Here is a 12802-nt window from a genome sequence, read left to right on the forward strand (position 1 = left end):
GTCGGGCTCTGCACTGACAGTCTGGATCCTGCTTGGGACAGATTCACTCGTTCATTCATTCTCTCTTTCTCTCTCTGTCTCTGTCCCTCCCTCGCTCACGCGCATGTGCTCTCTCTCTCTCGCTCTCAAAAACAAACTTAAAAAAAGAACTTGCAAACACATATATGAAAAGCACATGGCAAGGAGAACCTCCATGACTTGCCCAGGGACTAAGTCCCAAAAGTTAGAATCTTTGGTCTTCCTACATGCAACCACTAAAGCGGGGGCGGAAAACACTGACGGCTTTACCAAAAGAACCTACTAACTACAGCAGGGTTAACTGTCAATACTGCATTCCTTCTGAACCACTTACGGATGGAGAGATGTCATCATCGTATTTTTTTAACTGATTCATGAATTCCAGATGCTTCTTTTCTTCCTCCAGTTGAGCCACAGACTGCTCACTCTTCTGTAATTTCTGCTGCGTGTTGGCCAATTCATCCCGCAGCCACTGATTCTCCTGGCACAGGCGACGAACCTGTGCCCGCAGCTTCTGTTTCTCCGACTCGACAGCATTCAGGTGATTGGACAAAGCCATCATAACCTGGACAGACAGAAGCGCTGACAGCACTGCAGGGTCCAGCCCACACGTCCCCCTCCCGCCCACGCGCACACTGTGCCCGCTCTCCTCACGCGGGCAGGGATGTGCTGTGACACGGACAAGTACCACTGCTGCTCACTTCCCTTCCCACCCTCGGTCTCACGTACACAGGGGCGTGCGCTCAGAACACGTACAGGAACCCCACGCTGCTCTGCCGCTTGACAGCATCTCAAATAGACTAGCAATGGACACACGGCTAACTCTTCTGACAAAACTGTTACTTTTCTACTTTCTATCTAAGTGTCTCCAACATAATTTCTCAGAGACCCTTTTCCACATCTGAGAGTGTGTGCCCAAGCAGGCCTATGTGTACAGGGGTCACTCAGGGAGGGGCTGGTGACGGAGCCAGAGAAGGGCGGGCAGACAAATCTTTGATGTTCCAAGGTAAGGGAAGAAATCTTTGTAGCTCGCCAGGCTGTCAGAATGTACTTTGCATTCATAAGCTTAAGTCCAGGCTGTAAAATCTGGTGACGGCCCCAGGGCTCTGCCTGTGGTACACTGATTAGTTTCAGGGACAGACCTGCCTGAGGCATTAGCAAGCTCCTAGAAGTGTACGCGCAGAGTGAGCTGGGAAAAGTCGGCCCCAGTCCGTTCTGTCTTTAGACCATGCAACTGCCTTTCCCTCTACCATTCTCCTAGTTTCAAACCTGAACTCCAGAAAGTAAGGCTTTTTTCTCCTTTGTTCTTAACCCTAGTACTTGCCAAACTAAAAAGGAAGTCCATATTCCTATCACTTTTCAACAGAATTTGCCTTATAACAGATTCACAATAAGCAAACACAGTTAAAGTTCCACAATTAGTCTTTCACACAGTGGGAATGAAAAACTCTAGAATGAGGGTATGGATAGTCACTGTGGAATAGAACAGTGTCCTCTTCATGGACGTGGGACTTAGTAACCTAGCAGGCCCCACTTCTTTCTTCATTCACCGCACAAGAGGAGAGCCAAGAAAAAAAGAGGCCAAATTTCAGTGTATGTAATTTTACCTGAAATGTGCTGGCAGAGCCAACAGTTATCAGGGGAACAGTTACCACCTAGCTGTTTCTAATTTTTCACCTGTATGTCCAGCATGATAAAAACAAAGGTTTACTCAAAAAACAAAGGTTTAGGGGCACCTGGGTGGCTCAGTCGGTTGAGCTTCTGACTTCGGCTCAGTTCATGATCTCACGGTCTGTGAGTTCGAGCCCCGCGTCGGGCTCTGTGCTGACAGCTCAGAGCCTAGAGCCTGCTTCAGATTCTGTGTCTCCCTCTCTCTCTGACCCTCCCCCGTTCATGCTCTGTCTCTCTCGGTCTCAAAAATAAAGAAACATTTAAAAAAAAAAAAAAAAAACAACAACAACAACAACAACAAAGGTTTAGGGGCACCTGGGTGGCTCAGGCCATGATCTCACGGTTTGTGAGTTTGAGGCCCACGTGGAACTCTCTGCTATCAGCACAGAGCTCCCTTGGCGTCCTCTGTCCTCTCTCTGCCCCTCCGCTGCCCTCTCTCTCTCAAAAATAAATAAATAAGCCCTTAAAAAACAAACCCACAAAGGTTTAGCAATCTTGTCTTAGGGTACTGCAGAGACTATTAGCTGTTGGCCAATATCCATTCTCCCTTCTTCCTCAGGCTTAAGAAGGTGGAAATGTAAGTGGGCAGGGCAGCATTCCCCAGTCTCCCTCACAACTAGGTGTGGCCATGAAACAAGGTGTGGCCAAAGAAACGTAAGCAATGCTGTGTACCAGCTGGAGGAAGTAAAGGGAGGAGGCACACCCTTCCTGTCCCTTCCCTATCCTAGAATGTGGTCATGTGGCTGCAGCTGGACTCCATAAAAGGCTGCAGCTCTGACTCCACAAAAGAAGCTGTGTGCAGCATAATGCAGAGGCCTGGGCATCCCTGAGGACTGTGCAGCTACACAACCTGTCTGGGGAGGCCTACCTTGGTATTTCTCTTATACATGTCTGTGTTTAAGCCACTGTTTTCATTTATGACACATGCGGCCAAAATCAAATCCTAAATGACAAACAGGGTTACCTCCATTTTACTGCCTCTACTTGTTAAAACTCAGACATACCCAAATCAATCACCATTTATATTACATACAAGCTGATCTATGTTATTCTGTAAGTATCTTCCCTCTAGTTTAATTAAACTACGTATTTCAGATGAAGTCTCCATTTCTCCAGACTGTCAAGTGCATGTTCCTGTCTGAGGCGACCTCACGTATACCTGTGCCTCACTCAGGCCAAGCTCCAGCATTTCCAGTGACTTCCGGATCATGTTTGATTTCTCCTCCACCAGATTACTTTCATCATCTTTCTTCAAACACTTCAGTGTTTCCAGTAAACTTTGTAAAATGGAATTATGCTCGTTCTTCAGAGCTTCCAGCCCCTGAATCACTTGCTTTGTCTTAGAAATAATCTCATCCTGTGTAAGCTTCTCCAACTTGTCTTCCTTTATATACACCATTGTGGACATGTTGTCATACATTCTAGAATGGAAAAAGGAAAACAAATTAGGTATCTCATTACAGGTTTGATTTATGTTACATCTTTAATAAAAGACATTGTGTGAAGAGTCTTATATTAACATTTTTTTAGGTGAATAATAAACATGTATTTGTGACTTGTTGAAATACTGTACTGTTTGTTTTCCCTTTGCAGACCAATTTAATTATTTTTCTGGCTTAGGTCTGAATTCTTTTTAATGGAACAAATGACAGCAACTGAAATTAATGCCAAAGATTAAAAGCAGCAAAACCACCAAATGGCATTTCCAAAGCACAAAGCCTCAGTGAACAAAAGTTCTCTGAATGTTTGCAAGCTTTTTTCCCCCTTAATGAAATGCAGAAAGGACAGTAAATTCTTGGTAACATATTTACCAGACAAAGCCTTGAGAAGTGGTCACAGTTGGAAGAAGGAAGAAAACCAGCAAAGGAACATGGGAACAATCAGAGTAGCAGGAGAAGGACTAGGTCCGTCTGAAACACAGTGAGAGAGTGACATGAGCAGGATCATTAGCACTGTAAAGACTCAAGGAGAACGGGGGCCCCGCGGGCCTCTGGGATCAGAATAGCCGAGAGGCCAACAACATTTCATGAAATCATACAGTGTCTGGAACGGGCTCTAAAATTACAATGAGAAAGAAAAATGAAAGGGGCATAAAACAGCATCAGCAAAATCATGGTGACTGTGAACACTAAGCAACTGTCCCCACTTTACCAACTGTCTAGGTTTGTGGATGTTTTTAAACATCCCTCCCTCCCTCATTCTCCCTCTTTAAAATAAAAAAGATTTTTATGGGGCACCCGGGTGGCTCAGTCGGTTAAGCCTAAGCCTCTGACTTCGGCTCAGGTCATGATCTCACTGTCCTTGAGTTCGAGCCCTGCATCAGGCTCTGACAGCTCAGAGCCGGGAGCCTGCTTTGGATTCTGTGTCTCCCTCTCTCTGCCCCTCCCCTGCTCACGCTCTATCTCAAAAGTAAATAAACATTAAAAAATTTTTTTTAAATTTTTTTTAAATCTTAAAAAAAAAAAAAAACATTTAAAAAAGAAAGGCTGTTCACAGACAGGGATTGAAGTCAGATTACACATCAAAGTAATTTCCTCCAGAGCACTTAGCACCACCTGAAATCTTGTTTGTTTCCACATACTGCCTTCCAGCCTTGAATGTAAGCTCTACTTAAAAGGTAAGGGGGGGGGGGGGGCCCGGGGGGGGCGGGTTGGTTAAAAATTTGATTTTTTTTTTTTTTTTTTTTGGGGGGGGGGGGGGGGAGGCAGAGAGAGAGGAACAGAGGATAGGAAGCAGACTCTGAGCTGTCAGCACAGAGCCCAACACAGGGCTCAAACTCACAAACTGTGAGATCATGACCTGAGCTGAAGTCAGACACTTAACTGACTGAGCCACCCAGGTGCTCCAAGCATCTGGCTCTTGATTTCAGCTCAGGTCATGATCTCACAGTTCGTGGGATGGAGCCGTGGGATGGAGCCGTGGGATGGAGCCCTGCGACGGGCTCTGTGCTGACCATATGGAGCCTGCTTGGGATTCTCTCTCTCCCTCTCTCTCTGCCCCTCCCCCGTGCACTCTCCCCTGCTCTCTCCCTCAAAACAAATATATAAGCTCTTAAAACACACAAAAAAATAAAAAGCAAGGGACTCAGAGCACCCGGGTGGCTCCCTCAGTTAGAAGTCCAACTTGAGCTCAGGTCATGATCTCATGGCTCATGAGTTCGAGCCCCACACTGAGCTCTCTGCTGTCAGCTCAGAGCCTGCTTCAGATCGGTTGTCTCCCTCTTTCTGCCCCTACTCCACTGGCACTCTGTCTCTTTCTCTCAAAAATAAAGAAAAACATTAAAAAAAAAAAAAAAAAGGCCAGGGACTTTATCTCATGCGCCACTAAATCACAGGCCCTAGGGCAGCTCCTGAGCCCTGGCAGACCACCTGGTGAACGCAGGTACTGATAGTGGTGCGTGAAGGGAAGCAGTGTCAAAATACCAAATACAGGCCACTCATTCCAGGATTTGGGAGTAAAGGCTCCAAGCAGTTAATGAAAGGGCCATGTTAATAACTGTACACACAGTTTTACAGTGGAACATTGCTATTTTTGAATAACTGCAAAAAGTCAATTCCTTGGGAATGCAAGCTGGTGCAGCCACTCTGGAAAACAGTATGGAGGTTCCTCACAACACTAAAAATAGAACTGCCCTACGACCCAGCAATGGCACTACTAGGCATTTATCCACGGGATACGGGTGTGCTGTTTCGAAGGGACACACGCACCCCCATGTTTATAGTAGCACTATCAACAAAAGCCAAAGTATGGAAAGAGCTCAAATGTCCATCAACAGATGAATGGATAAAGAAGATGTGGGGTGTGTGTGTGTGTGTGTGTACACACACACACACACACACACACACACACACACACACACACAGCGGAGTATTACTCAGCAATCAAAAAGAATGAAATCTTGCCATTTGCAACTACGTGGATGGAACTGGAAGGTATTATGCTAAGTGAAATTAGTCAGAGAAAGACAAAAATCACATGACTTCACTCATATGAGGACTTTAAGAGACAAAACAGACGAACATAAGGGAAGGGAAACAAAAATAAGATAAAAACAGGGAGGGGGACAAAACAGAAGAGACTCATAAAGATGGAGAACAAACTGAGGGTTATGGGAGGGGTTGTGGGGGGGGATGGGCTAAGTAGGGGAGGGGCACTAAGGAACCTACTCCTGAAATCAGTGTTGCACTATATGCTAGTATGGATGTAAATTTTTAAAAATTAAAAATTAAATTAAAAAAAAAAACAGTAATCCTTTTAACTGACCAGATGAAAATAAAGAGAGCCAATTTCTCTTGAAATTTAGAGGCTATCTCTGTAGGACTATTCAGAGAAATCCACCTCTGTACCACAAAGAACTCAGAAAACAACAAAAGAACAGAGGTAACTCCTCTACCTGACAGTCTGTATTACCATTACATCTGTCATGTATCTACTTTATGGCTCTCCAACCCCACTGCAAATCCAGGAGAGCAGGCCGCCTCGGTCCCAGTCTGTCACACAGTAAATGCTAACTACGTATTTGCTGAACAAATTAACAAAACATTTCAGGAGCAGCTTCCAATGCTCACATCTCAACGGCACTACGTCAAAGTGTCAGCCTGATCGTCATGCACAGTGAGGAGGATGGTGAAGAGGTGGATGTCCAGAGCAGGTGTCTCTAGAGAAAAGAGGAAAATCAAACTGAAGACCTCCCTCTCCACTTTTGGCAGCAATTTCCAAATGATTCAGCATTTTAGTCTTTTTTGCCCCAAACTAGAAGATCCAAGTGTCTTACTGAAACTCCACGCTAGGGCCTAGAATGCAGACAGCTGGGACCCACAGGCTACCAGAAGATAAACTAAGCATATACGAGCAGCAAGAGCTAAAGGCACTGTCGGGACCTGCGAGGTGGGAGCACGAACTGAGGGGGGGACACAGCAGGCACCTCCGCTGGAGAGGGGAGGCCAGACACACGAAGAAACCGCTCCTGAGGCAAGGCAGTCTTACCGGATGAGCCCATCTCCTCCAGACGGGAGTGCAGAGGGCACTCCCAGCCAGGGGAGCAACAGGGGCCAGGGCAGAGGCGGGAAAGCACCCACTGCCTGCGAGCAGCCTCGTCAGGCCACAGGTCATGGTGCTCGAGGCTCGTGGTGACAAGGCCAGAGTCCAGGGGAGTAAGCCAGAGGACAGCTGCATTCTGAAGGCAGGAGCCGGCGGGGAGAATGAATGGGGCCGGGCAGTGCCAGGAAAGGGAAGACAACTCGGTGGTGGTGGCATGATCACAGCCCAGCAGATACGCTGCACTTGCTTCCCTAGCCCCCTGCCAGAATGAGGCTCATGCCTCTCCCTGGAAAGCAGAACACCTAGCCAGCACCTTCTCGGAGTCTTTTCAGACACTATTAAACTCGGGGATGCAAAGGAGAGTCTGGAGACTCTAGTGAGAAGTGAGAGCAACTTCATTACCCAAACCACCTATCTCGGCATGAATGGGCAGTAAATAGTGTCAATGTCCATGAATCCTGTCCATTCCCCAGAAAGTTAAAAACAGAACTACCCTACAATCCAGTAACTGAACTACCAGGTATTTACCCGAAAAATATAAAAACACTAACTTGAAGGGATACACGCACACCAATGTTTACATCCGCATTATCAACAATAGCCAAATTATGGTAAGCCCAAATGTCTATGGACTGATGAATGGACAAAAATGGAGTATTACTCAGCCATTAAAAAACAAGAAGGAAATCTTGCCACTTGCAACCTTTATGGATCTAGAGGGGGTAACGCTAAGTGAAATAAGTCAGAGAGAGACAAATCCCATATGATTTCACTCATATGTGGAATTTAAGAAACAAAACCAACAAGAAAGGAAAGACAGAGAGAGGCAAACCAAGAAACAGACTCGTAACTACAGAGAACACACCGATGGTCACCAGCAGGGAGGTAGATGGGGGGATGGGGGAAGTAAGTGATAGGGATTAAGGAGTGCACTTGGGATGACCACCAGGGGACCTATGCAATTGTTGAATCACTATATTGTCCACCTCAAACTAACATCACGCTGCATGTTAACTATAGCAGATCTAACATTTAAAACTTAAAAAAAAAAAAAAATTTAAATCCCAACCAATCACAAAGATGGTCAGTGTCCTATCTTTAGAGGTTCGAGTGGAGGCTGATAAAAGGGGAAGAGAGGGCAGTTTTGCTTATGCAAAAGAGAAAAAATGGGGAGGGGCAAAGAGTTTAAACAGGAATAGCAAAATCCTACCAGGTAGGATTCATAGACAGGAAAAAAAATCACAACAAAATGGGAAAATTTAATCGTTTGACTGAGGTGATACTTCAAGTAAGCAAATACATTTAAAGAATAAGTCAACACATTTGAAGAAAACCAAATCTGGGGCACTTGGCTGGCTCAGTCGGTAGAGCGTGTGACTCTTGATCTCAGGGTCATGAGTTTGAGCCCCACGTTGCGTGTAGAGATTACTAAAAATAAACAAACTTAAAAAAAGAAATCCAAATTGAATTCCTCAGGGAATATGCAACAGAACTGGTGACACTGCACCGCGTGCTCACACTCTCGTACAGGCTTTAACCACAGACAAGGATAAGAAATACAAATGTCATCTGGACGGGCACAAACAAAAGGGTGGGGGAGCAGTTAAGGTAGATTTCTTTTTAACTTGTTCTTAACAGAAAATCAGTTAAGAATCCAAATGCTCTTGGGAGGCACTTAGCTCTCTTAAGAACGGAGATGATGGGCGCCTACAGGGCTTACTTTAGCCCAGGTCATGACCCCGAGGTTTGTGAGTTAGAGCCCCACACTGGGCTCTGCACTGACAGTGTGCAGCCTGCTTGGGATTCTCTCTCTCTCTCTCTCTCTCTCTCTCTCTCTCTCTCCCCCTCCCCGACAAACACACCCTCTCTCTCTCAAAAAAAAAAAAAAAAAAAAAAAAAAAAAAAAAAAAAAAAAAGGCACTGAGAGGACGGGGTGCTATGTGGAAAGCATGGGCCTCAGAATCCAGAGCAAGCAGGTGCAGAGCCTGGCTCCACCACCACAGCACAGGCGAAGTCCCCAAACTACCCTGGGTCCCAGGGATTAGAGGGGGCCTACTGTCCGGGCAGTTAAAGGCACAGGAGAATGCAGCTGAGTCACCAGGCACAGTGGCTGACCGTGATCAGTGCAGTTTCCACCTGGGAGCTAAGCAATCAGGAACATCCCTGATAAGTGACCGCTCAACACCTGCAGACACACCTCTGACATGGGCCTCAGTACTTTGCAAGACAGCTGATTCCTTGTTAGACTGCTCGGATAGGTAGTTAGAAAGTTATTCCTTTTGCTGAGTTCAATCTCCCTCCTTAAATTTCTATCCATTGAGGCAACTTCTCCCCTCTAATATAAACAAAGAATATATTTACTATCTTACAAGACATTTCAAATATTGTGGTTCAGTCAGAAGACTCTCCAAATCTTCCATTTCCCGAGCTCATACCTCATGCCACCCTCAGGTACCCCTCAATCATAGCAGTTTCCATACCCCCTCATCCAACCCACCATCATATAAATAGACCTACACATGCCACTTCTTCAGAGGGAAACCCACAGCAGCATACATGCTTAGACTGCTCCGTAGCTCTCTTAAGTTCTAGGCTAAGTCATTATGACCTAGCTTATATAAAAAAGAGTGCTAAAAGGGAAAAAAAGTGTTGTATTTCTACCGTCACTGTACACTAAATTCCATTTTGATTAAAAAAATTAAGTGAAGAAAGTGCCACAAGAAACTAGAAGAAACCTCAGGCGAAGACATATATGCATCTAGGTGAAGGTAAAGAGCGGTCCCTGAACAAAATGGCAGAAAACTAAAAGAAAGATAGGTATGAGTTCGCTTAAAATAAGAAACTTCTCAAATTTGCCAAATAAACTCTCAGTTGAAAGGGTTCTTGTAACGGTTACACTGATTTCTAAAGGGTAAAATACTGGGACTCTACGTCTGCTCAAACGCCACACTTTGTCAGCCTAGCAACCACAGCATCCCTAAGACTTTCTTGCAACTCTTGGGCTGTGTGTGCTTCCCAGTGATTCTGGAACAATGAGTCAGCCAGAACAATGCCTGCTGCTCCACGGGCATGCAGGAAGTATGTGCTCAATAAATCAATGAAACACGGGGTGCTCGGCTGGCTCAGGTGGAAGACCGTGTGACTCTTGATCTCCCTGTTGTGAGTTCGAGCCCCGGGTTGGGTGCAGAGATTACTTAAACAACCTAACAAAAACTTTAAAATGAATGAATAAACCAGCCTTGGGAGCCAGCACATCTGATTCCAACTCCCTATTATCCCCTCACCTATCGTGGAACCTCTTGGAGCCTCAATCCCCACATGTAAGGGGCAACAGACAGCCAACCCACCTGGAACATGGTACTCAAATACTCCCCTCCCGCTTCCCTTCTGAGTAACACACTCAATATGTGGCCCCAGGTTATTCTTACTAGCCATGGAAAATTATGTCTATGCTTTTACTTCCAAAAAAAGAGAGAGAGAGAACTCTTTGAAGTCCCATTATTTGCTCTGTGAAAGCAAAAGAACTCAGTGCTCAATGCATAATCTCCAACACAGCACCTGACAAATCTGACATCTGAACTAAGCTCCTTAAACAAGAGAAGCCCTTCTTATGGTCAAACCTCTCAAATCCACCGTTCAACAGGCAAAGCTATTATGGTCTATTACACTGCTTGTCTCATTCAAATCCTCAACAAAGTCTGTACTGTGTCCACAGATTACAAAAGTCACTACCTAAAATAATAAAGAGAAAAATAATCCTAAAGCTTGATCTTCCACCTTTCTTTAATTTTAGAACTACTTTTGTCTCCATTATTTTAAATCATGGTTCAATCTTTGCTATTTTTATTGGGTAGTATAATGGTTTTGATGTGTATTTTTAATACACACGACTCTCATATCCAAGGATTCACATCACTCATGTGACTCATGTGACACAACACCCAAGAAACCTAGTTTATCTCCACATTCAGATCCCCAGTTAAATCCTACATGTAACATTTTGTAACCCCAAAATTCGGCAATATTTATTTCTAAGATGCCAGATGAAAAACAATAAAAACAGACATGCTCTCTTATGAACTACCAGAGGGCAGAAGTGAGGGAGTCCAGCTGACACTTGAACACGAGTGTGAACTGTGCAGGTCCACGTCTACGTGGATATTTTATGGTATTGTAACGTAAATACATTTTCTCTACGGTTTTCTTAATAGTTTTCTTTCCTCTGCCTTACTTTATCGTAAGAATATAGCGTATAGTGTATGTAACATAAAATACATGTTTATCAATTATTTATGTCATCAGCAAGGCTTCCAGTCAACAGTGGGCTATTAGTAGCTAAGTGTTTGAGGAGTCCAAAGTTACAGGCAGATCTCTGACTGTACGGGGCTGTCAGGTGTTGGGTGTCGAGGCCTAGAACCTTTGTGTTATTGAAGGGTCAATTATACCATGTTGTCCTTTCAAAGGCCTGACTTCCCTTTGGAAATACAGGAAACCAAAACAGGCCCTTGATTTAAGAAAGAAATTAGGGACGCTAGGGTGGCTCAGTCAGTTAAGCGTCTGACTTGATTTCAGCTCAGGTCATGATCCCATGGTCATGAAGTCGAGCCCTGCACAGGGCTCCACGCTGGGCAGGAACCTGCTTCAGATTCTCTCCCTCCCTCTCCCTCTTCCCTCCCAACCCCCTCCCAGAAAAAAATTTAGGGGCGCCTGGGTGGCTCAGTCAGTTGAGCACCCTGTCCACCGAGCCCACTGTTGATTTCCGTTCAGGTCACTCTTGATATCGGCTCAAGTCATGGGATTAAGGCCTGCATGGGGCTCTGTGCTGAGTGTGGAGCCTGCTTGGTATTCTCATTTTCTCGCTCTCTCTCTCTCCCTCTGCCCCTCCCCCCCCTTGCATGCTCTCTCTCCCCTCTAAAATAATTTTTTTAACGTTAAATTTTTTTTCATTAAAAATAAAAAGAAAATTAAATCCCTACATGCTCAAACCTGAAATAAATGGACAACGCAACTGAACCATCCATCTTCGTCTGTATCATGAATTTCTCGGAATACACATAAGGAGAGGATTTAGACCTTGACAGTAACTAAAGATACGACTAGCAGTAACTAATACACCGGCATATCACTAACGCACCATTACTCAAGTATGACAAAAATACCAGACAGCAATATTAATTTGCATATTCTGTTGCTTTACTTCTACTCTGAAATACTCCAAGCAGAGGTAATATGCAAAATTGAAAATAGCCCCTACTAATACTGAAATTATTCTCTTAATTTGTCCTTTAACATAACCGGTCTGTTAGGCAAAGACTGAGAGTTTTTTAAATTTTATTTATTGATTTTAGGTAATCTGTACACCCAACGTGAGGCTCAAACTCATGACCCCAAGATCAACAGTCACACGTTTACCAACTGAGCCAGCTAAGTGCTCCAAGACTGAGTTTACTCGCTCTAACACACCAGTGACTAAGAGAAATCTTCAGTGTTACAAAATCAACTCCTGTTAGGGATGATGAAAACTGACAAATTTAAAGTGGACAATTCTGGGCGCATGTGGGTGGCTCACTCAGGCGGTTGAGCGTCCAACTTTTGATCCTGGCTCAGGTCATGATCTCACTCATGAGATCGAGCCCCGCTATGTCCACTGAGCCAGGGCGGGTGAGCTGCAGGAACTTGAGTGAGGCAACGTGAGAGGCTGAAGGATCCAACGGTCACCTACGACCTGGCCTGCAGAACACCAACAGCTAGGCCTTGGCCTCCAAAGGAGGAGGTGAGAGGTGCAACCAGCTCAGTGACAGTTAATTATTTATTGGGCACCAACTCTACCTATGCCAGACACTGTCCTAAGCATAGGATGTGGACCGTATGAAAAAAACACTTTTTAAAGAAAATAAAAATGTGGTGACAAAAGAATATCCTGCGGCACCTGGGTGACTCAAGTCAGTTGAGCATCTGACTCCTGATTTCAGCTCAGGTCATGATCTCATGGTTTCATGGGTTGGAGCCCCAGGTCAGGCTCTGCACTGACAGTGCGGAGCCTGCTTGGGATTCTGTCTCCCTCTCTATGCCT

General features: G+C 45.0%; 1 protein-coding gene across 13 annotated transcripts in view; it reads right to left on the reverse strand.

Annotated features, from left to right (window-relative positions):
• The window catches only part of KLC1 (kinesin light chain 1), a 39060-nt gene extending 34933 nt beyond the window's left edge, over nt 1-4127 (reverse strand). For 4 of the 13 annotated variants that reach the window (XM_049612050.1, XM_049612056.1, XM_049612053.1 and 1 more), the window contains exons 1-3: nt 3501-4116; nt 2849-3110; nt 353-583 (exon numbers count right to left, since the gene is read on the reverse strand). In XM_049612050.1, coding sequence (XP_049468007.1) covers nt 353-583; nt 2849-3109 — 492 coding nt within the window. In that variant the 5' untranslated portion in view covers nt 3110; nt 3501-4116. Of the gene's footprint in view, nt 1-352; nt 584-2848; nt 3111-3500 lie in introns of all 13 variants that reach the window. The other 9 variants (XR_007453541.1, XM_049612049.1, XM_049612046.1 and 6 more) reach the window with 6 other exon arrangements.
• Between the last annotated feature and the right edge of the window lie 8675 nt (nt 4128-12802).

The sequence above is a fragment of the Panthera uncia genome (genome assembly GCF_023721935.1).
Source record: "Panthera uncia isolate 11264 chromosome B3 unlocalized genomic scaffold, Puncia_PCG_1.0 HiC_scaffold_1, whole genome shotgun sequence".
Lineage (NCBI taxonomy): Eukaryota > Metazoa > Chordata > Mammalia > Carnivora > Felidae > Panthera > Panthera uncia.